This window comes from Xenopus laevis, chromosome 7S (assembly GCF_017654675.1).
Source record: "Xenopus laevis strain J_2021 chromosome 7S, Xenopus_laevis_v10.1, whole genome shotgun sequence".
NCBI classification, from domain to species: Eukaryota; Metazoa; Chordata; class Amphibia; order Anura; family Pipidae; genus Xenopus; species Xenopus laevis.
The window spans coordinates 110,910,797-110,932,106 of NC_054384.1; the positions used below are offsets into that span (position 1 = coordinate 110,910,797).

Sequence of the window (21,310 nt, forward strand, 5' to 3'; positions counted from 1 at the left end):
AGATGTTTGTATTCCTAAAGTGCCTATTGATGGCCTGAAAAGTGCAGCAAGCGGACGAGAGAGACTTGAAAGGAAGGGACTGAGCCAAACAAGGGGGACTACGAGACAGCGAATAGAGGCAAAAACTAAGTCCAGCAAAATAGATGAGCCATCTTTATTCCTACTGAAAACTGCTGTGTTGGGGCACGAACAGAGAAGATACAGAAATATATACATTGAAAATTAAAAAGTGAACTGAATTATGGAAGAAGAATATTTGCATTTCATCATGTTTATTTGTCTGACTGCAATTTTTTAAACTTTTCAAAGTATTTCAAATTGGAACATTTTTGGCAGATTTCTTTCCCCCTAATTTTTCCATTTATCTGTGTTTTATTGTTTATTCCATTTTGCAGTGTTTTATTGGAATATATTGATTTTCTTCAGTCATCGTTGTGAGGGTTGTTTCCTACACTTTAATAAAAACAAATACGTTCCCTAAAAAGTCATTCAGCGAGATTTTACCAATTTCTGATGCTCTTTCTCTTTCCTGTTAGTTTCAACAAAAACTTAATTACATTCATAAAAAGTTATTAAATCAAAGTACAGTTATGTGTTTTGTACAGTATGGATCTCCCTTTCACTACGGTCTCTTCCACTTTCAGAGGGTTTCGCCTTTCTTTGGATAAACTAGAAGGGAGATGCAAATTATTTAAGGGAAGGGTTGGACTTTATTGGCTTATTATCATTTTATAAATTCTATAGCAAAACAATTGATAGAAAAAAAAGCCTGAGAGGACATGACACGTGGTATAGAGGCATATTTTGCTCTGTGCCCAATGTCTTTCTAATGTTATAAAAATGTTATAAAATTGAGTTTTTTTGTAAAGTGGTATTCCTGGGGATGAACACCCTGCAGTTATAAGTTGGTGGAGGTGGGTTGGATATTGGAGGAGAAGCTGCAGTAGATCAGTGGGACCCGCGTGGGACACGTATCTCTTTACATGAGTTATTTCTCCTGATCTAATCCTGGTGCAACACGGCAGAGGGAAACAACTGAATCCTGCAAAGGCCGCACGGTAACACAATCACCAGAACTAAGTTGGCCTTTTATTTACTACAATAATACAGTCTCTCTTCTGTTTGGTCTGTGCCAGGCAATAGATTGTTTTCTGTTTCTCTGCAAAATGGACAAATGGGGTAATCCATTAGATTTAGACAGGTAATGAGAGGGGAAGGAAAGAGAGAGAGAGAGAGAGAGAGAGAGAGAGAGAGAGAGAGAGAGAGAGGGATTAAGAGAGAGATAGTGAAAGGAGTGAGAAACAAGAAGAATGGAAATGGGGTGAAAGGCAAATAAAGAGGGATTTGAGAATTGGAGGGGCAAGAAATGTCTGATGGAGGGGGTGCAGAGGAAGAAAGAATAGGGGTAAACAAAGAAAGTAGGGGAGAATAAAAGAGGGTAAAAAATAACTAGAGGGATGAATGGGAAAGTGGCCAAAAAAGAAGAGTAGGTCATTGTGATGGGAGGTAAATGAGAGGAATAAATGGGTTGAGTGGTAGAAGAAGTGGAAGAAGAAAAGAAAGTGAATGTGAATAGGAAGAAAAGGAGTGATAAAGAGGAGTGATAGAAGGGCAAGAGAATGAGGATAAAAAAGAAAGGGAAAGTCAGAAAAGAGGAAATGTGGGGACAGATGGTGGGTGAGGGCTGAGAAACAGAAGGGGTACAGGGAGAAACAGAGGGGGAAGAGGAGGAAGGTTTGAATGGGGTGAAGTGAGAGAAAGTGGGTGAGTTAGTGAGAAAGGGAGAGAGTGATGGGGAAGAGGTAGGTGGGAAAGGGAAAGAGTTTGTTGGGTGAGAGAGGAAGGACAGGAAATTGGGGAGAAACCTACTTACAAAACTTCATGTCCCTACAGTCTGTTGAGACTCGGGGTGAATAGGCAGATGAAGGGGGGAATAAATGAGAGGGGGGCTTAATGTGGGGGAGAGGGTGTGGGAATGAGAGATTGAGAAATGGGAAGGAAAGAAGCAAAGAGACAGGAAAGAGAGATGGGAGGCAATTGGGTGACAGAAAGGGGAAAAGATGGGGTGGGAGGGAGGGAAGAAGGAAAGGCGAGGGATAGAGAAACATCAGGAGATGAGGGGAATGAGTTGTCACAGGGAGTTATGGAGGGAGGAAGAGTGAGGGATGGGGAGAGGGATCAAAAGAAAGAGAAGAGAAAGAGAAGTGTTGGGAAGAAATAAAAGCAATAAGCCCTTAATGAATCTATGGAATATACCTGCACCTAGTGGGTTCATTAAAGCCTCTGACATTTAAGCAGCTGATATGAAAGAAATGGGATATTTGGAATCCGCTGTTACTTAAATATTCCCTGCTTTGAAAATCAGCCAGTGAATGGAATCTGGATTAGTCTGAAATTAATCTAGTGTAATTAAGGTTTGCCTATCAGGGACCCCGGCTAAACCCCTCAGATCTGCAGTGTTATTCCTGCGCCTGATGAACACACAGAGACATTTGTACAGAACAAATCCCTCTTTACTCTCAGTTCTCTGTACCCCTCCTTTTGTACATCACAGGGGGCTGCGGGTTACCAGTCACACCAGCAGAATGTAACGAATATCTGATGGGGACATCCCTATAGGAGAGAGGCCAAACGAGCGACTTCACCAGCTCCTCCCCCACAGGGGTCAGCCACGGCCTTCTTTGCTATTTTAGCTACTGAAAATAAAAGACAGAAAGAGGAAAAGTGTGTTTCCCCTTAATAACGACTGCGGGGCACAGGGAGTAACAACTTGCTGACCTGCCTTCAGTCTCTAGTTACTTAGAATACATTGGTAACTAATGGCACCTGCACCCAGCGTCATACCCAAATAGCTGCTAATAATAATGAACTGTGCCCCCCACCCCTTAGCCTGGCACCCTTTCACCCCTCTACAGTGACATCCACTGAACTGAAAGGGGTACTAGGGCCCCTACCCTTGTAAAGACAAAAAAAACAAAGATGTTAATGGGGTTGTTTACCTGAACATTAAATCAGACACAAGATATATAGAGGAGCATAGGAAAATGAAATGAATGAAAGCAATATCAGGTAGAGAAAATGTATATAATTTAATGAGTAGGACGGCTACTGAACTCACTACCAAGAGAGATGGTATTCACCATCAGCATAGGAAGGGGTTCTTTACTGTAAGGACAGTCAAGTTATGGGATTCCCTACCAAGAGAGGGGAATGAGTGATTCATTGGTGGGGAGGAAAGGAGATCTCACCATCAGCATAGGAAGGGGTTCTTTACTGTAAGGGCAGTCAGGTTATGGGATTCCCTACCAAGAGAGGGGGAATGAGTGATTCATTGGTGGGGAGGAAAGGAGATCTCACCATCAGTATAGGAAGGGGTTCTTTACTGTAAGGACAGTCAGGTTATGGGATTCCCTACCAAGAGAGGAGGAATGAGTGATTCATTGGTGGGGAGGAAAGGAAATTTCACCATCAGCATAGGAAGGGGTTCTTAACTGTAAGGGCAGTAACATTATAGTATTCCTTAACAAACCTGAGTTGACAAACGTCACTAATAATTTTATATGGTTCTTGTCTGGACTTGGAAACCAGAGTTTGTGCTGAACAAAGAGCTCACAGGACCAAAAAGACCAACTGCAACACTGAAGATCTGCAAGCCAATAGATTGCACGTGGGCTTAGATTTCCAATGGTACGGGGCCCCATATCTGACGCAGTAAATATCTTTTTTTCTGGATTGTGTCCAGGGGGTTAAACTGCAGGATTTTCCTTAAACAGCTCAATGATTTTATCTGCAGAAATTGAAGCCTCGTCCTCCTGTGCAGAGATAAATCCAATAACAGCCCAGTCCCTAATAAGGATCAGGCAGGAGTGGGAATCAAATCCACGAGCCAATCAGGATGCGGCTGCTGCAATTGAATTCAGCTTTAAAGCCACAACGCGGGGCCACATTCTATTTCCGCCTCACAAAGGTAAGTACTTTAAAGGGTAAGTGTGCAAATTGCCCAGGTATTGCTATATGGGATTTCAAATCCCGGCATTTAAATTCCTATGAAAATTTGGATAGTCTGTGATTGGGTGGGGGGGGGGCTATTTGGTGGGGGGGGGAGGTTAATCCCAGTTTAATGCAATGATGCAGTCGCAGGACTGGGGCTCGGATGAATTCGTTATCTCTGGCCAACATTTCAGGCTGCTGTATTGTAACAAGTCAAATAGCTTGAAGGGAAAGTGCGTAGTGAGTCAATCCTGGTGCCCGAGGAAATGTCTTATTAATATCTAAATAACTTCCCAATACTCTCCCTAAATCTCCAGATGGATTCGTTTGAAGTTCTACCCTCATCTCTTCAACCGCTGCCTCTCTCTTTAACCAGGCTTATTTCTAACTGGTAAATAGCTCATTCCATTAACCAGAGCCTCTCCCTCTATGTGTACAATCTCCCTGCTATAGACTCACTTCTTTACAACAATCTGTGATATGTGCTTCATGAAATGACCCTGAAACAAGGGACCCATGAGCCTCCTGTTATACACATTGCCCTGAACTAGAAGATTTAACCCTAACCCGGCCATGTAGGGGCCAACCTTAGCTGCTGACTCAGACTTGTATTCTCCACCAATATCTTCCCAGGGCTCAGACATGTGTATCTATTGGGCAAGATCAAGGCACCAATGGTTGACTTCATAATTATTGGAGGATGCATGTGGTCTTTATAGGACCCCAAAACTAGATCAGTTGGCCAAGTGGATGACTCCCAGCGAAACAAATCTTCCCATGTCTGGCCAACATTAAAGGGATTCTGTCATGATTTTTATGGTGTAGTTTTAATATCGAAATTAAACTGTTTACACTGCAAATAATTCACTCTACAATATAAAATTTTAATTCCTAAACCGATAAGTGTATTTTTTCTAGTTTAGTCAGGTCATGTGCTTTCAGAAAGAGGCAGCACTTTAGGATGGAACTGCTTTCTGGCAGGCTGTTGTTTCTCCTACTCAATGTAACTGAAGGAGTCACAGTGGGACATGGATTTTACTATTGTGCTGTTCTTGTTAGGGATGCACCAAATCCAGGATTCGTTTCAGGATTCAGCCAGGATTTGGCCTTTTTCAGCAGGATTCGGATTCGAATCCTTCTGCCCGGTGGAACCGAATCCGAATTTGCATATGCAAATTAGGGGTGGGGAGGAAAATCGTGAGACTTTTTGTCACAAAACAAGGTAGTAAAAAATGTTTTCCCCTTCCCACACCTAATTTGCATATGCTAATAAGGATTCTGATTCGGCTCAGTATTCAGCCGAATCTTTCGCAAGGATTGGGGGTTTGGCCGAACACAAAATAGTGGATTCGGTGCATCCCTAGTTCTTAGATCTACCAGGCAGCTGTTATCTTGTGTTAGGGAGCTGCTATCTGGTTACCTTCCCATTGTTCTGTTGTTAGGCTGCTGAGGGTGGGGGTGATATCAGTCCAACTTGCAGTACAGCAGTAAAGAGTGACTGAAGTTTATCAGAGTCACATGACTGGGGGCAGCTGGGAAACTGTCAATATGTCTAGCCCCATGTCAGATTTCAAAATTAAATATAAAAAAATCTGTTTTCTTTTTTGAGAAATGGATTTCAGTGCAGAATTCTGCTGGAGCAGCACTATTAACTGAGTTTTGATTTTTTTTCCCCCCATGACAGTATCCCTTTAATGTCATATTTGCAGAGATAGGGGTATAATTACAGAGAAAGCAGACCCTGAGGGCCCACTATAAGATATTTCTATATATATATTGGTAGAATAAGTCAACTTATTAATGCTTTGGGGCCCTGAATTAAAGTAGCTCCAGTAACATCTAGTTTTGACCCTGAGCGGAGACACTGAATTGACTCCTTTATATCCAACTACGTATCATGTGTAGCCTTTAATGCATAAATAATTCAGTGAGGGTTAAATTCTTTTGATGTTGCCCTTAAAGTAAAGTTCTATGTGTATCGCGAGGCCTATGGGCACACATTTACCCTCTTTGGCACAACATATGAACTGTGGTTGCCGCTTGGCCTTCAAACAGTGTATGACATGGGTTGCACCAATCACCAGCCTGAATGTGGCCAAATGTGGCTGTTTGCAATTGGTCCCTTTCTATTTTGGGTGGTTTCTAAATTATTAAGGCCCACGTTGAAATCATCTCTGCTGCTCAATATTCTTTGTTACCTTCCTTGTGTTAGTTGTGCAACACCAAAATGCTTATTTAGTTGGTTACTAACCTTACTGATCCTAGCAACCAAGCATCTCTTGGAATCCCAGAATGAAGGAGGACTAGGAGATGGGCTGTACATAGTGAATAAAGTACCCCCTATTGTAAAATATAAGGATATTATAAGTCACCGAGGAGTTTCATGACCATATAAAAGTACGAGGCCGAAGGCCGAGTGTTTTTATACAGGTCATGGAACTCCGATGTAACTTCTAATATCCTCATATTTTACAACTGGGGGAACTTTATTTATTATAATACACAAGTTTCAGTGAGTCATGTGACAGAAATGACATCAGAACTCACCGTTTATAACTGATGACATCAGAACTCACCGTTTATAAGGATATAATTTACAGGATATTCATGGCTTTTGTGTATTATAACAATATATGATTCAGCCAAACAATGAGTCAGGCACTGACTGTAAATGTTTAAAACTAAATGTATAAAACTAGCTGTAAATGTATATTTCAGTGCAGAGAAAGGCAGATTGAGAAAGAATGAAATAAATAAAGTAAAGTGTCTTTGTTTTCCCCTTGCTCCATATCAACAAAGTGCTGCATTTGAATACACACTAAGGCAATTCCACACCTTGCACCAGGACCCCCAGTAAAGAGTTAATTGAGCTTGTTACCCCGAACACTAACATTTTTACAGCCGCAGATAATGGGGGAAACAGTCCATAGAACAGTTAACTGTCAGTGTCAGCACTAACTGTCAGCACTAAATTAACTGTCAGTGGCTGTTTGTCTAAACACACGGCCCATTTGGTTACACAGTATTATGTCTCCCGGGGGGGGCTGATTAGGGGTCTTCAAATAAATAGCAGCTCAGGGAGTATTGAGGGGGGGCATTAGTAGTCCCTCGGTTGCACTTTGCTAATTAGATTTACACCAGCCCAGGGCAGTTTTGGATGAGACTTCTGAGGGCACATTGGATTTTGGACCCAACGTTAACATCAAAGCTTCCCAGAAACCTTTGGCAGATCCGTAGCAAAACCCCCAGCAGGGGTATTAAATATTATTTACACTTATATTTATATTTATATCCCAAAGGCACATGGAGAAGAACTGCACGTTCTCAGCCTCTCTCTCCCCAGTGCCATCAATAGAATGGGTGCAGCACCCCCTTCCCAAACTGTACCCCTAATGTATCCTTAATCAATGAATACATCATCCTCTATACATCATACAGTAAACTGACCATATATTTAGTACAGGTATAGGACCTGTTATCCAGAATGCTCGTTTAGGGGTTTCCGGATAATGAATCTTTCTGTAATTTGGATCTTCATACCTTAGGGCTACTTGAAAATCATATAAACAAGAAATAAAGCCAATAGGCTGGTTTTGCTTCCAATAAGGATTAATTATATCTTAGTTGTGATCAAGTGCAAGCGACTGTTTTATTATTACACAGAAAATGAAAATCAGTTTTAATAATGTGAATTATGTGATTAAAATTGAGCCTATGGAAGACGGCCTTTCCGTAATTTGGCGATTTCTGGATAACGGTTTTCCAGATTAAGGATCTTTCTTTAATTTGGGTCTTCATACCTTAAGTCTAATTGAAAATAATATAAACATTAAATAAAGCCAATAGGCTGATTTTGCTTCCAATAAGGATTTTATTTTTACACAAAAAGGAAATCATTTTTAAACATTTAGATTATTTGGATAAAATGGAGTCTATGGGAGACGGACCTTTCCGTAATTTGGAGATTTCTGGATAACGGGTTTCCAGATAATGGATCCCATACATATTGTGGGTTAAGCAAAGGAATCAGATATTTCTTACTAAATATCATTAGTGCACAATGTAAATGCTGATTTAATACCCCCTCGCACAACAGGGACCTCCCCCCAATATTCTGCCCCCCTATAGCTTTTAGATTTGCCAAGAAACGAAAACGTAACGAAAAAACGTATATAAGAATAAACGCAAATTATTGATTGTTACGGAGTTCTTTCGCAGCCCAAACAGAAAGTGATTCATTTAGAATATTTAGGAAATGTGTTTTGTATTGTAGGAAACATTTCAACCCCGTAAGAAAAAATAAACATCAATACAAAAGCAGAGAAATATTTAAAGGAAAAGCCGAGAGGCCAGGGGAAAATATTTGGCTACAATAAAGTGAAATCCTTTTGGCGCAGAACAATACGGGGCAGATGTATCAAGGGTCGAATTTCGAGGGGTTAAATCCCTCGAAATTCGACTGGAGAATCGAATCGAAAAGTGAATTCGGGCGAATTTAGGCGCTGGCGAATAGTTGAATGGGCGAATATGCGCCCGGCGAATAGTTGAGCGATCGAATATTCAATCGAAGGATTTTCATTGATCAAAAACTTCGAAAAAAATTGCTTTTAAAGCAATTCAATAGGTTTAATCTGGCAAAGTAGGCAGTCGAATGATTTTTAAAAGAGACAGTACTTCAACTATCGAATGGGCGAATAGCCGCAGCGTTTTCTCGCTCAATCTATTCGAATCATTCTACTCAGGTGAATTTACGCCAATTCGATAGTCGAGGAGCACAAAAAACTCAAGTTTTTTTCCCTCTATTCATTCACCCGAGTTTAGTGAATGTGCCCCTACATATATATTTATCTATATACACACACACGTCTTTCCTCTATACATCGACAGTCTCAGGTACGAATAAGATAGACAGAGAAATAATTGATGTATCGAGAAAAGACTTGGAAACTGGAGGCAAATCCCATTTGTTGTGGGAAAATAAATACATCTCAAACAGAACAACAAATACAGGTATAGGATCCCTTATCCGGAAAGCCGATATCCAGAAAGCTCCGTATTATTCCATTTTATCCAAATAATCCAAATTTTTAAAAATGATTTCCTTTTTCTGTCTAATGATAAAACAGTAGTTTGTACTTGATCCCAACTAAGATATAATTAATCCTTATTGGAGGCAAAACCAGCCTATTGGCTTTATTTCATGTTTATATGATTTTCTAGTAGATTTAAGGCATGAAGACCCAAATTACAGAAAGATCCATTATCCAGAAAACCCCAGGTCCCGAGCATTCTGGATAACAGGCCCCATACCTGTATATATTTATCTATACACATGTCTTTCCTCTATACATCAACAGTCTCAGATATGAATAAAATAGAAGGAAAAATCATCGATGTATCGCGCAAAGACTTGGAAACTGAAGGCGAATCCCATTCGTAGTGGGAAATAAATACATCTCAAATAATAATTTAGCGCAGTTGCTACATCCATGCAAATTATTAATAATAATAATACTGTGAGAGTGTCAAAAATAAAGAGGCGCATGTGTGTTATTAATAAATAATTCTATCACTCCCCCCCCCATCCTCCCATCAGCCCACGTCCCCCCTCTGCTTCCCGTCACACTTGATTTCGGGAGAGTTTATCTCACAAACATTTGCTACTTGGTTAATGTATAGAGACGTCTCCCGGCTACTGTTTCCCATGAGCCAATGTTTGCCTTTGTAATTGTTATCTGTGTTTATTGTTGCAACTCGTTTGTTTTTGCCTTTTTTGTTATTGAGGTGACTTGTAAGCTCCCCGCGTAGTGAGAATTGAAACCCCTCTTTCCCGGGGTCTCCGATGGCTGATAAATATACATGGGAAGGAGATGGTGGAATTGCCTGGCACCCCCTTAGCCTGCTGTGTCCCCACATTTATTTAAAGTGATCCCAGGCGCTAAATCCCAAGGTGGCTAGTGTTTGATTACATTGGCAAGCCCAGCTAATCCCCTGATTTAATGAAGTGCTTCCAGACTCCCTCCTCAGCCCGGGCTCACGGATAGGGGGGCTTGATGGCTGAATCAATGCAGATTGTTTGCTGATAAATTAGGGCTTGATACATCTGATCCTCACCCTCCTCCTCTACCTGCAGGTGTGAATCCTAAAAAAAGAGATGAGTTCCTCCTGCAGCTCATTCATTCTCCCCTAGAGCCTAATTTAATTTGCCCTACACAATACAAACCAACTTCCTCCTGAGCTAAAAAAAGCCTTAGTGACTCTTTCTGCCAAATTAAATTGTTACCACCTTGAGATGTGAGCGACCCACTGCCCATCTCCTCCGTCAGCCCCTTCATCACCTTTGCCCCTCCGACCCCTCTCTGAAACCAGATCTTGCCCAATCTGTTCCACTCTGCTGTCCCTTTAATGGGCCAAACCAATAGCATATGAGCGGCCATCAAGTCGGGGTCATCTGCACTTGGATGGACCCCCTGCCTTGGATTTTAAAGGACCAGTAACATCAATTTTTTTTTATTTAAAAAACTTTTAAATCGCTAAGTCTTTATTAAGAAACAACTTACCAAAACTCCGATTGCGCTCCTCTTCAGAAAAGGCGATCCATTGTGCGACGCTCGATTTCTCCTCCCTGCTTTCCTTATAGGAGATAAGCCAGGAAAGAGAAATCAAGCGCCGCTTGATGGATCGTCGATGTGTTGCCTTTTCTGAAGAGGAGCGCAAGCGGAGTTTCGAGTTATTTCATAATAAAGACTTAGCGATTTAAAAGTTGAAGATGTCTTTGTGGGTTTTTTTTTTGTTCTACACTAACGAATTCTTTTATATATAAAAAAAATGACGTTACTGATCCTTTAACTCATCTCTAAATTGTTGTGTAAGGCAATAAGCCATTTCACAGACTGCAAGTTCTTCAGGTCAGTGGATTCCAATCTACTAAACCCAATAGTTCAAGTTCCTAAACCTCCGTTAACTCATTAATGACCTTTCTCCCTAAGCCCCCCCCCGATATTCACAACAGGACTCTGATAGGGTTAAAAGAAACCGGTTATATTCAGTATCAACCCAAATTCAAGGCATTTAATGTGCGTGTAAGAAATCTATAAATAATGATAATTAGCAATAAATAAATAAGTGGGATATTTACTGGGGTGGAGGCTTCCTAACGAAGCTAGTAGCCCCCCCGGGCAAGCTAAAGTGAGTCGTTTAAAGATGAAAGTGCTGGAAATAAAGGGCCAATTTAATCTGCCTTAAAACCCTTCAATTTAACGCTTTGCTGGAAACTCACAGAGGAAGCGGCGATAGGAGATAAATACATTTGTGACTGTGCCCCCCAGCAATAACACCCCTCTCCAACACAGCCCCCCATTCAGCAGACACACTTTCCATTGCCAGCGCTAATAACATTCCCATTAATAAATCTCCCACCACTTTCCCTGGAAAATACGCGATGTTTCTTCCTCGTAAGGAGCTCAGGCATTTGTCAGGAGAACAGACCATAAATATAATAAAATTCAAATAAAACGCATTCAATTTTTTATCCATTAAATCGAATATTTACTTTAACTGTCTAAAAATGCCGACGACTCTTTCCTCAATTTGCGTCGTTTGCGACAAATAACAAGCGCAACGTCGTAAAATTGAAACAATCAAAAGACGATCACATACAATTCACACAACTCGGGGAAGACGAAAAATATCTTTGTGCTGCGAATTACATTTATTCTTACTAACGAATAATATAATACGTTTTTACCCCATTAACATCTTCCAATCCACTGCTAAAAATACGAGTTTGTTGCAAAATGAAAAAACAAAATCAAACGAAATTCTTTTAAATTACTTTCGTTTTTAAATTCCAAACAATTTCCCGAATGATCTCCCTTTCAGCTTTCCAGGCAAAAATATCATCAATAGACATTTGTTTTAACAGCCACAAATTACAATAATAATAATAAAAATAATAATAATAATAAAAATAATAATAATAATAAGAATAAAAATTGTAATAATAATAATAATAATAATAATAATGAAAATAATAATAATAATACAAAATAATAAAAATAATAATAATAATAATAATAAAATAATAAGAATAAGAATTTTTTTTAAATAATAATAAAATAATAATAATAATAATAATAATAATAATAATAATAATAATAATAAAATAATAATAATAAAAATAATAAAAATAATAATAATAATAGGGCTGATAAGTGAAATCGTTGATGTGCTTTCCCCCCCATGAAATACTCAAATTCTCGCTGGTGAAAGTAAAAGTGATTTTTTTTCTCCAAGTGACAAGACGGATTTCTCTGTCTCTAACGAAATGTTTGTTAACAGAAGAGAAAGGGACGAGGCGGACTGGGATGGGAACCAAAGCGGGTGCAACAATGTGTATTTAAAGATAAAAGTGGGTCGTTTGTTTGAGGGGGAGAATTAAAAGTAAAGTTTAGGAGGAAGAGAAAAGACACAAAGGAGTTGACATGAAGAGAACAATCAGGCGAGAGAAGGAGCGGCTCTGGATTCCCAAACTCTTTGCTTTCCCCACAGACCGGCCGATAATATTACAAAACGGACTCCCAGCAGGGGGTCAGAATAATTTAGCCAATTTTATCCCCCCTCCCACCTTAGTCCTAACTCGTGTGAATGGGGACGACACACACCAAGGCCCCTCTCCTCTAGGATTCTCTTTATTTAATGTTTGCTTTTATAGGGAAGGATCTTTCATTCCGATGCCTCAATACCCCCAGCGCCTTTTGTCTGACCATCTTCTCCTTTGGGATGAAAGAGCGGGGGTCTCTGAGCAGCGCAGACCCCATTGTGCTACAGACTCACATTAGACAAATGTTTGGTTAGGTCCCCCCCCTCTCCCCCCCATAGTCTGGGGATTTAAATCTCACCTTTATGGCTCAGTGGGGTTGTTCTAAAATGATATTCTATTGTTTTGTAGCAGAGAACTGTACTAATGTCATTAGGAATTTGGGATTTTGTGTATTATATATATATATATATATATTTATAATACACACCTTATATAATACACATATAAATATAATATACACCTTATATAATACAATTTTATATATATATATATATATATAATATACACCTTATATAATACACATATATAAATATAATACACACCTTATATAATACGCTTTTATATATATAATACACACCGTATATAATACACATATATAAATATAGTACACACCTTATATAAAGTGCTATCAGTGTGGATTCTCTCTGGTCCCACAAGGGTTTACACCATTAGTGCACTATACAGGTATAGGATCAGATATCCGTAAATCCAGAAATCTCTGAATTATGGAAAGGCTGACTCCATTTATTTTCCAAATAATCCACATTTAAAAAAAAAAATAAAAAAATTCCTTTTTCTGTGTAATAATAAAACAGTCGCTTGTACTTGATCCCAACTAAGATATAATTAATCCTTATTGGAGGCAAAACCAGCCTATTGGGTTTATTTCATGTTTACATGATTTTCTAGTAGACTTAAGATCCAAATTATGGAAAGATCAGCTATCTGGAAAACCCAAGGTCCCAAGCATTCTGGATAACAGGTCCCATACCTGTATAAGTCCAGTGTTAGAAGATATAAGAGCCCCCAAGTAGGTGCCACAATTAAGGCCCCCATACACGGCCCCTGTGTGGGACCATCCGACGGGCTTCCCCAATAAATATGTGGCTGAAAGTCGTCCAGATCTCGATAATCCCTTTGGATCGCGACCGCATCTTTGCGTTTTTGTGGTCCTGCGAACTGACTGTCCATTTCCCTAGGGCCCCCGATCGGATCAGCCCAATATCACCCATTTCAATGTGGGCATATCGGGGAGAGATCTGCTCGTTTGGCGACATCGTTAAACGAGCGGATCTCTACGTCAATGGCCACCTTTACACACAGGGCAGAGAAACACAAGCGGATTTATAGTATAAATCTTTATAATAAAGTTGCTGTGACATCAGAACAAGCCAATTATCACTCCGTTATTTGACCCTACCCACTGGCCTTTATTATAGGCTCCCAAATACTGCTAAATCCATCCAGAAAGGGCAAGTGGCTCCCACAAAACCCAACATTTGGGGGCCAAGGCCTCTTATCATTGGGCACATAAACACACACAACCCTCTGTTTTTATATTGTATTTTATATAACTCCTGTGTCACATTCCTGCTCCCTGTACCTCTGACTCCCACTGCTTAGTGGTGTGTTTGTATGTGTATGTGTATGTGCATGTGCATGTTTATGTGCATGTGCATGTGCATGTTTATGTGTATGTGTATGTGCATGTGTATGTGTATGTGCGTGTGTATGTGTATGTGCATGTGTATGTGCATGTTTATATGCATGTGTATGTGGGGGGATCACAGTCTGGGGGCCCAGGGCCCATTTAGAAGGTGAAAATCCAGTCACTAACAAGGTCCATTCTAATTAAACTGTAAATCAGGAAAACACATTGAGATGGTCACAATTTGTAAGACAACTAAGTGGGCAGGTCACAGTGTCACCTCGTGGCATCTCAGAGATCATCCCTAGTGACTGTCACGTGTGCTCTCGGCTCTACTCACTGCCGCTTCTCACCTATTGACACCAAGTCTATCCTTACTCATTGCTCCTGATTACTAGTACTTTCTGCTCACTCTCACCAAGCTTCTCTGTTCATGTCTCATCATTTTTCCTACTAGAACTAGAGCTTTATGCTCAGTTTCACCAAGAAGCTCAACTCACTGGAGCTTTCTGTTCACTTCATTAGGGACCTCTACTCACAAGAGCTTTCTGCCCCCTTCACTTTGGACCTCTCTGTTCACTATTTTTTCCTTGTTACTATTACAGCAGCTCTTTACTCATTAGTAGTTTCCGTATAACAAGGGCTCCGTGCTTATATATCCTATTCCCTATTAACGGTGATATGTCATCACTAGATTTTCTCATTCACTACCAGACCCACCAGTCATTCCTGCTCATTGTAACCAGTGTTATTATCAGTATTAATGACCACGTCATTTCATTATTTCCTCCCATTCACAAGTACCAGTACCAGAACCTCTACACAGTTTATATATAAAAGAAGGAGTGATACTCTGAGTTACCCCAGTGCAACAGCAAATATCTGCACTTACCTTTGTCTCCCAGGATCCCATCAATACTGTGCTTGGCTTTCTTCTCCCCATCTTCTTCCTTTTTGTCACAATCGTCATCGTCCTCCTTCTTCCCAAACTTGATTCTCAGGACTCGGCTAATCGAACTCACTAAACCTCAGACATGGAAAGAGACCAGATGGGGTATAAATTGAAATGTCCCAAAGTGTGACGATCTCTCACACATTCGCACACACCCGACGTGCCCATTGCTTTGGATCATGTTACCCAATCATTTTCCCTTCAGTTGCTTCTCAGTTATTCCTATGGCTCCCAGGGGCCACAGCTGCACCTCTCAGCAGAGACTGGACCTGGGGCAGATTAATGCACAGGCTACTCTAGGCTATAACCTAGGGGCCCCGTGTGATCAGGGGCCCATCAATTAATATCCTGTATTATTTTTATTTGCACGGCTGAGTTTGGTGGGGCGAACCTGCGGGTGCTTGGGTGCACACGTGTCTGGATCTACACACCTCTGGACCCAACAGTAGCCTAGAAGGAGAGCTTGGGTTGATGTAGTCTAGAGGCCCCACATGTCATTAATCCCCCACTGGATTGGACCCTTTTAAAAACCAGAACTTTCTCAAGGGCGGTTGTAGGGGGCATGAGCCAAGTGGTTCTGTCCTGCAATCAGACTTGTACCAGTTCCACCAACGCATGGAACCTGGGGTAATCACAATGGGATTGTTTTTATGTAATGCTTATTTACAATATAGTCCCTGTATAACACCTACATCAGCCGCCATGTTTGATCAGACACATGCGTACGACGAACAAGCAGGGGGGCTCCGCATTATTTGTCTACTTAGAATTCTAAGATTACTGGGGAGCTCCTGGGGGACCGTATAGGAGTGTTGTTTCCCCCCAACTGGACTGCAGGCTCTATGAACCTGGAAACAATTTTACTGCCATAGTTGCCCTTTAAAGTTATTCTGTGCCTTATATGGAGGATTTACTAGTACAGAACCACTAAATACTACCCCAGGGAAGATTCCCCCAGTGTTAGTCACTGACCCACCCCCAGACCCCCATCCTGGCCCTGTGCTCACCTGAGGGGACAGAGCTGCGGTCGCAGTGTCCATCCTTGAGCAGTCGGTCCCGGATCTCCCAGCTGAACATCCCGGGGTTTTCCCGCTTGTATTCCTCAATCTTCTTCTCAACATCCGGGGTGGCCACCTGCTTTAGTAGCCAAACAAATAGGACATTTTAATTGATAGATTGGGGCTCTGGCTCTACCCACAGGCCTATGCAAGACAACTCTGACCCATATACTATATAATATATATATATATACACACACACACACACACACACACACACACAGGCGGGCCCCTATCTGTGAATACAAACGATATACATATATTTATAAAGTGACTCTCCCTTGTATGTAAGTGTAAATATTTATATATATATGGATTGTGTATATACAGTATATATATATATATATATATATATATATATATATATATATATATATATATATATTGTGCTCCTGTATTGCCAGTGCTCTACACACACACCTGACACAGACTTGTGTTACACTGACACAAACACACCTGTGCTGAACTTACATACAGACCCAACACACTCACACAATAGTGTTGCACCGACCCATTGCATTTTAAACAGCAATATTAGGGATTTTGGGAAGGGTCACCCATCCACATGGACTCACCCTGGGTTTGCTGCCCCCGATGGCCCCAGGCCGGATGGATCCAGTCTCCTGGTACCTGCACAGGATTTTGGACACACACCCGTGGGAAACTCTTAGCTGGCGGGAAATAACGCAGGGTCGGATCCCATGATGGGCCATCTCCACGATCTTATGACGAATATGGTTGGGCAGGGGCCTGCCGTTAATAAATACCCCTCCCAGCTGGTTCACTCGTCCCTGCCCAAGGGGGGTAGATACTGTGGGAGAGAGAAAAACACACAAAATAGGGGGTTAGGGGCAAGTTACTGTACATAATGTTATTAGCAACCAACCTAGACCCCAACCTATTCTCTTGAAAATACTGTCCCATTAACCTCTTGTCCCAAAATACTGTCCCATCAGCCTCTTCTCCCAAAATACTCCCCCATCAACCTCTTCTCCCAAAATACTCTCCCATCAACATATTTTCCCATAATTCTGTCCCATCAACCTATTCTCCCAAAATACTGCCCCATCAACCTCTTCTCCCAAAATACTGCCCCATCAACCTCTTCTCCCAAAATACTGCCCCATCAACCTCTTCTCCCAAAATACTCCCCCATCAACCTCTTCTCCCAAAATACTCTCCCATCAACATATTTTCCCATAATTCTGTCCCATCAACCTATTCTCCCAAAATACTGCCCCATCAACCTCTTCTCCCAAAATACTGCCCCATCAACCTCTTCTCCCAAAATACTCCCCCATCAACCTCTTTGCCCAAAATACTGTCCCATCAACCTCTTCTCCCAAAATACTCTCCCATCAACATATTTTCCCTTAATTCTGTCCCATCGGCCTATTCTCCCAAAATACTGCCCCATCAACCTCTTCTCCCAAAATACTCTCCCATCAACATATTTTCCCATAATTCTGTCCCATCAACCTATTCTCCCAAAATACTGCCCCATCAACCTCTTCTCCCAAAATACTGCCCCATCAACCTCTTCTCCCAAAATACTGCCCCATCAACCGCTTTGCCCAAAATACTGTCCCATCAGCCTCTTCTCCCAAAATACTCCCCCATCAACCTCTTTGCCCAAAATACTGTCCCATCAAATATTAACACCATTAACCCCTTCCTCCAAAATATTATTCCATTACCCTCTTCTTCCAAAATACTGTCCCATCAGCCTCTTTTCCTAACATATTGTCTTTTTAACTGTATTATTTTAAAATGTACTTTATCAATCTCATTTCTTCGGGACACCCCTTTCTCCAAACATATGGCTTCATTAACCCCCATTCTTCCAATAAGCTGCTCTACCAATCTGTCTCTCCCATTCCCATCAAGACCATCTCCCATAATATTGTCTTATAAATCCCTTTCTGCCAAAGTATTGCCACCCCAATCCCTTCCGCAAAATATTGTGCCATCATCGTTATCACTCCCTTTCCCCAAAATATTGCCCCTTAATTATTCTCTCATGTTATTATTTCAGTGATCCCTTTGTCCCAAGGCAGTGAACTCCTTCCTCCAAAAATAAAATCTCATTTGGCCTTTCCCCCAAATACTTTGCCGTCAGTCTGTTGTACATTCCAATTTCAATTGGTTAAGAACTGACAGATGGGGGGGGGAAAATAGTTCCCTTTTGTGTATTTTTGAAATGAAATAATAAAAATAATAATAAGGAAAAATGCGTTATAATTAGGGACAGACTAATTTGATTCCAGTGCTTCTCCATCCTCACTCACTAATATAAAACTAGGGGAAGGATTTTGGTTTCCTCAGTATCATTATCACTAATTATTGTATGACAATTACAGTCTATATAATTAAAAATGCCATTTATTTTTGAACCAGAACCTACAATTTGCCCCATACAAATAGAATAAATACCTGTCCCCCCTCAGATTGGCACCCATTCCCTTGCCTTCCCTCTAGCCTGGGGTTACAGGGTTAATGGCATGTCCCAGTGTCTATACGATTTTCTGCCTGTGTTTTCGGAGAGGCGACGTGGTCCCTAATCCACCAGCGAAATCTCCAATTTGTTTAATATCGTGTAATATAGATCTAACAGATTAGTGCAATTTTCCAGTCTTGGGAAGGGACAGAGTCGGCTGCATAATGTAAGGGAAAGAGAGTGGGGGTGCAGGCAGATTGGGGGGTGGCAGAGACAAGGCAGAAGAGGGGAATCAGGCAGATTTTAATTGACAATCAGGCGCCGCTAATTCACTTCTCTGCCTGTTCTGCCCACTCTGGAACCATCATTACGGCCAGAGACCACTTTAGGGGACCAATTTGCTATTCAAGAGGCTCCCAAAACCCAGGCGAGATGCCACTTCATTATTCCCAGTCATGTTGAGCAAATATCGCTGTAATCCCTTGAGCCATCGCTTTGCCGTCTGTTTTACTTTCATTTGCTACACAAAAGTACTTGACTAAATCCCCCCACATTGTGTGTTTTGCTGTTTTCGTGTTTCTCCTCGCTTTTTCCCCTGCCACTTGAACACGGATTGTATGAAGGGGAGATTTAATCAATGCGTGCGCTCAGTCGCATAATCTGCGCCAAAAGAAAAACACATCGCATTCAAGGGGGGCTGAAAAATAAATACATTACAAAAACAACTCAGCCGGGATTATAGGGAGATAGAGAGAAAAAAAATAACATCTGTACGAGCCTCCTAATTGGCTCTTAATTTGGCCTTTACAACTCTCAGCCCCTTATTACCCCACTTTTCGGGTAAAATTCATTCAGTTCCTTCAGTCTAAAGATAAATAATCTGTTTAGATACACTAACCCCCAGTCTGACATTCCTCACACCAGTTCCCATTCTTGTAAAATAATTGCCGGCAGTGTAATCTGAACTGAGGTCGGACACAGCAGCTGCCTTGTTAAAAAAAAAAAAAAATTTAAAAACAGCCAAAAAAGTGCCCAAGATTCCCAAATTGGAAAAGTTTCAGAATTTCATATATTGCAAACAGGTCGCTTTATGCTCTCCCAGTGTGTGTGGGGGGGTTGAATCAATGCACTATGTTCTAGATTTGTTGTGTATTTGTTTAGGAAGCAGATCTGGGTTGGAGAATTGGGATAAATAAAGACCTACCTTCCAAAGGGAATCCAGTGCGAGGATAGTTCTGTCCTGGGGCAGGTCGCATCATCCTTGGTACAGTACCGGGCAGAGCAGTCATAACACCCAGTTGGGCAGTAGAAGAAGAAGACACCTACTCTTGGTGCAACTCAACAAAACCCAAAGAAGGAGGGGGACAAATCACAAAGAAACTGCTTTCCTCAGTCTGTGTTGCCTCCAACTCTGCAGAAGGTTCTGTTCGGATTAACAAGGGCAGCCTAGAGGCGTCCTCACAAGTTGGAGAAGGTGGAGGTACCACAAAGCCCTCTGCTTGGTCAGTAGAAGAAGCAAGAAGGTTACTGAGGAGCGACCCAAGGACCTGATCCTTCCCTTCTGACACTTTGTATCTTGGAACTGATGGATTTGGTACGGTTTTCTGGGGGTGGGATGAGAGGATCAAGTCTGATCAGCTGAGAGGTTTGGAAGTTAAGTGCCCAACTTTTGTGTAGGAGGAGAGTTTGTGATCATTCATAGGCTTTCTCTGGGCTCTTTTATTCATGGAGTGGGAAGGGGCCAATGTGCTGGGGCCGCTGGACCAATAGCAACAAGAAGAGCCCGGCTGGGGAGGGCTTGGCTACCCCTCATTTTACACTTGGCTTCGCTCTCACACAGGGAACAGGGGGGACATGTGTTTGGTTGCTCCCGTAACTTGCACTTTGCTGCACAAACAGAAACAGAGTGGACGATTACAGGGGCCCCGCGGAGCCCAATAATGTTTAGTCCATATTTGGTTTTTTTTTTTATTAAATAGAATATTTACAGAACTGGGCTGATTATTTGTATTTGGAGATTGCCCCCAAGGATTTATTTATATAGAACAGACCTTCTACGTAGGACACGTGTGGGTGCAACGCGGAAATTCGCCTGCAGAAACGATTGCCGGATATCGCAGCGTTATGGGGGGGGCAGTTTGTGGGGTACGGGGGCTGGTGGGGGGGATTAAATTGAGAGAATGAACAAAGTGTGTGGATCCAGCTACTGCTATTACTGTTATTACTGTTATTACTGGTATTACTGGTATTACTGGTATTACTGTTCTTACAAGGCGGAATATTCGAAATAATGAGATTTTCCAGTCGCAGGAATCGCGATTCCTCACTTACTTTTTTTTTTTAAAACTCGGAATTATTATTATTAAAGGAATCGGAGCTGGAAATGCTTAATTATCATGGGCCCAAATATTGATAATGTTCCACTCGTTTCTCTGCAAACTATTCTAGGTTTAAAGACTGTTCTTTTGGGAAAATGTCCAGGAAGCTCCGTGTTCTATGTTCTTTCTTTCTTTCTTTCTTTCTTTCTTTCTTTCTCTCTCTCTCTCTCTCTCTCTCTCTCTCTCTCTCTTTCTCTCTCTCTCTCTCTCTTTCTTTCTTTCTTTCTTTCTATCTCTCTCTCTCT

At 41.3% G+C, this 21,310-nt stretch overlaps 1 protein-coding gene across 2 annotated transcripts in view; it reads right to left on the reverse strand.

Annotated features, from left to right (window-relative positions):
- Positions 1–20,420, reverse strand: part of pax7.S (paired box 7 S homeolog) — a 94,819-nt gene extending 74,399 nt beyond the window's left edge. The window contains exons 1-4 of one of the 2 annotated variants that reach the window (XM_018228325.2): positions 19,892–20,420; positions 16,826–17,061; positions 16,200–16,329; positions 15,133–15,261 (exon numbers count right to left, since the gene is read on the reverse strand). In XM_018228325.2, the coding sequence (XP_018083814.1) occupies positions 15,133–15,261; positions 16,200–16,329; positions 16,826–17,061; positions 19,892–19,976 (580 nt within the window). In that variant the 5' untranslated portion in view covers positions 19,977–20,420. Of the gene's footprint in view, positions 1–15,132; positions 15,268–16,199; positions 16,330–16,825; positions 17,062–19,891 lie in introns of both variants that reach the window. The other variant, XM_018228324.2, reaches the window with a different exon arrangement.
- Positions 20,421–21,310: the final 890 nt, after the last annotated feature.